This window comes from Astatotilapia calliptera, chromosome 3 (assembly GCF_900246225.1).
Source record: "Astatotilapia calliptera chromosome 3, fAstCal1.2, whole genome shotgun sequence".
NCBI classification, from domain to species: Eukaryota; Metazoa; Chordata; class Actinopteri; order Cichliformes; family Cichlidae; genus Astatotilapia; species Astatotilapia calliptera.
The window spans coordinates 40,171,975-40,175,013 of NC_039304.1; the positions used below are offsets into that span (position 1 = coordinate 40,171,975).

Here is a 3,039-nt window from a genome sequence, read left to right on the forward strand (position 1 = left end):
AAAAAAATAAGATTTGCATAGTTTGCTGAAGTCTCTGCAGACTGATTGACTGGTTTCCCATCATTATTTTTTATAATACTGCATGACTGAGCCTATTTTAAACTGCTGCAAAGAACTGGAATGTCTTAAATTTTAATGAAATACTCCTGGTATAAAGCAAAAAAAAATGTTTAACTAATTCAGAGTAAACAGAATCATACTTTATTGCACCAGCGTAACTAACGATGAAGACTGAGATATCGTGTACTTCCTCGCGGAAGTCGAACACTTTAATCGCACGCCCTTTCGTACACGACCGCTAGAGATCGCCAGGGAGAGAGAGGGGAGGCCTATAAAAAGGCACACTCACTGTGACTATCAGTGACTTACAGACATTTGGTGAGCTTCAACATCAGTCTGCTCTGCAGAAGCGGACATGGGAAGGGCGGCTTTAACATCTCTGCTGTTGACTTTACCAGGTGTCGTCTTCTTGGGGCTTACATCTGCACGTAAGATTTAAAAATGTTTATTCTGTCCTTTTTTCCTGTGAAGTACTGTTTCACGATAGTAGTTTTGATTGTGCTGAATGCAGACGAAGACATTCAGGACTTTCTGTTCCGTCATTGGAGGTGGTTGATGTTATCTTACTGAACTACACACGAGACTCGCCATTACGCCAGCGAGTATCCTTTATTATTCTCAACCCCCTCCCCACAAGAACCCAGCACAAACGTTCCCACCTCCTATCATTTACCCGATACTACAGTTTTCTTGTCAAAAAAACAATTCTGTCATGTCAGAAAGCGGATGAGACTTTTGAGATCAAGAAGGAGCTAGTGAAGAGAAGCGCTCGGAATATCCCCTCCTCCACGGACCTTTAGAGTGGATAAAAGTCCCTTAGATCAGAGGAATGGAGGCTGTTGTTACGTGTTACGTTGTTGTTACACCAGATGTCTTTGGTATCCTGCTGAACCCAAGCCTACGTACATGGTACACACCCTTCTGAAAAAATCCAGACAACAATTCATCACCTTTGTAATTACACTGCACAGTGAAGCTGTTATTATTATGGACGTCTTTGAAAAAAAAAAGAGTGCTTCCTGTGTAACAACACATTTTCTCACTTTATGTTATTATGATAAGAAAGAAAGAAAGTAGAGTCAAGTTCCCCAACATCCAAGAAGAAGGACAATCTTTACTGAAAACTGTCAATTTTAAATAAATACAAAACACACCTAAAAAATAAAAATAAATTTTGTTAGTCCAACTACAGTTTGGCATTTACCACACCAAGTCTAACAGCAGCCTTGAAATGTTTTATATTTCAAGCTACTTTTAATGCAGTGAGATATTAGAGCATTTTTAATAACAAATTGAAGACCACAGAGCAACTAATACCGGTCGCCCGTAATCTTTTATAAAAAAAAAAAATTTTCATATAAGGTGGGGAAATTCAGGCTAATTATAAAAGGATCAGCAGAGCTCAGTGGTCCTTCTGGAGTTTCTGTAGAAGTAAATGGTTGTGCATGCTTTGTGTTGTTTACAGAGCCAATAGAGGTCAAGGCTAAGTCTGGAGAAACTGCCTGTCTACCATGTCCAGTTGCGAGCAACATCAAAGTGGTAGAGTGGAGCAGACCTGACCTCGACCCAGAATGTGTCCTTTTGTACCAGGATAAACAGTTTGATCAACACAGTCAGAATCCATCTTTTAAGAACCGAACACAACTTGAGATAAAGGATGGAAATCTGACTTTGATTTTGCATGATGTTAAAATTAATGACACTGGAACATATGAGTGTCGTGTCCTCGCAAACCGCAGAAAGCGAGGTGTTGACCCCATCCACATCATCCACCTGAGTGTTGATCCTCCAGGTGAGTGAGTAGAGTTGAGTGTGTGTGTGATCAGAGGTGAAGCTGCTTCCTGGTTGTTGATGTTTGTTTCTAAAGATGTTGTTGATGAGACTTTGTAGAAAGCAGCTGGTCTGAGTGATGTGATCAGAGTGCAGTAGATAATGTCTGACAGCAGTTTGAAGAGGAAATGGATTCTGTTCTGTTCTTCACTCATCACCTACCTGACAGCTGACACCTCACACCTGTTTCTCACCTGCAGGTCAGCCAGGAGGACTCACAGAGGATGGAGGGAAGGAGGATGGAGGGAAGGAGGATGGATCTGTTGGACTGACAGGAGGTCATGGAAGAGGACATTTTCCACTGATAGCATCTTTATCATTTATTTGTGTAGTTTGTATTTTGACCACTGTAAAGTATTTCTGTCGTACTCGTGATAAAGCAACTGACACGCAGGTGGCATGAAATATTGCACTGCTGTGACAATTTTTATGTCACAGCAGACAAACCAGAGGATCTTGTATTATCATCCACCGTCGTTACAACAAAGAAATCTAAAGCAACAGTATCAACATGTTTCAGGGTTCCCATTAATTTTAACTATAAATATGGTAGAAACCAAGGGAACCCAAAACCCTTCAAAAAAATAAGGAAATATGCCACAAAATGTTCAGCTGGAACAAAATTAACGACAGTAGATTTAGCTATTCCTCATGTCTGCACCAACAGTATAATTCCCCTCCTCGAGCTGCCACCTTGTCGTGGTGGAGAGGCTTTTGTGCTCAAATCCTGGAGCGTTCAGTTCCATGACAAACAGGTTTCAGGTGATGAGCCAGACTAAGAGCAGCTCAACAAAAAAAGTGATGGACTGAGTGATGGACTCAGTGATGGACTGAGTAAATCATGTGTCTTGTGTGAACAAATTGCATTTTCACACTGTTACAGGAAAAATGATTCTATGTTTCTTTACCTTCTTTTAAATGTACAAAGATGCCTTTTGTCTGCCCTCTCCCTATGGTTAGATTAGTTTAGAATTATCTTTTTAGACTTTCCCAGCAAACACATCTTGTTTCTGGGACATATTGTTTTAGATTGTTTTATCTTCCCTAGCTCTCTGCTGACGAGACTAGCACCATATATGGAGTTGTTTTATTTTATCTGTTTATTATTTGTTATCCTGTTCTCACTGTCTCTGTGCTCTGTGCCTATAA

At 40.3% G+C, this 3,039-nt stretch overlaps 1 protein-coding gene across 1 annotated transcript; it reads left to right on the top strand.

Moving 5' to 3' along the window:
• The first annotated feature begins 355 nt into the window (after window positions 1-355).
• LOC113013389 (V-set and immunoglobulin domain-containing protein 1-like) lies at window positions 356-2,581 on the top strand. The gene is made up of 3 exons (XM_026154257.1): window positions 356-488; window positions 1,526-1,852; window positions 2,091-2,581. The coding sequence occupies exons 1-3, from the start codon at window positions 416-418 to the stop codon at window positions 2,291-2,293; spliced, it is 603 nt and encodes a 200-aa protein (XP_026010042.1). The 5' UTR covers window positions 356-415; the 3' UTR covers window positions 2,294-2,581.
• Window positions 2,582-3,039: the final 458 nt, after the last annotated feature.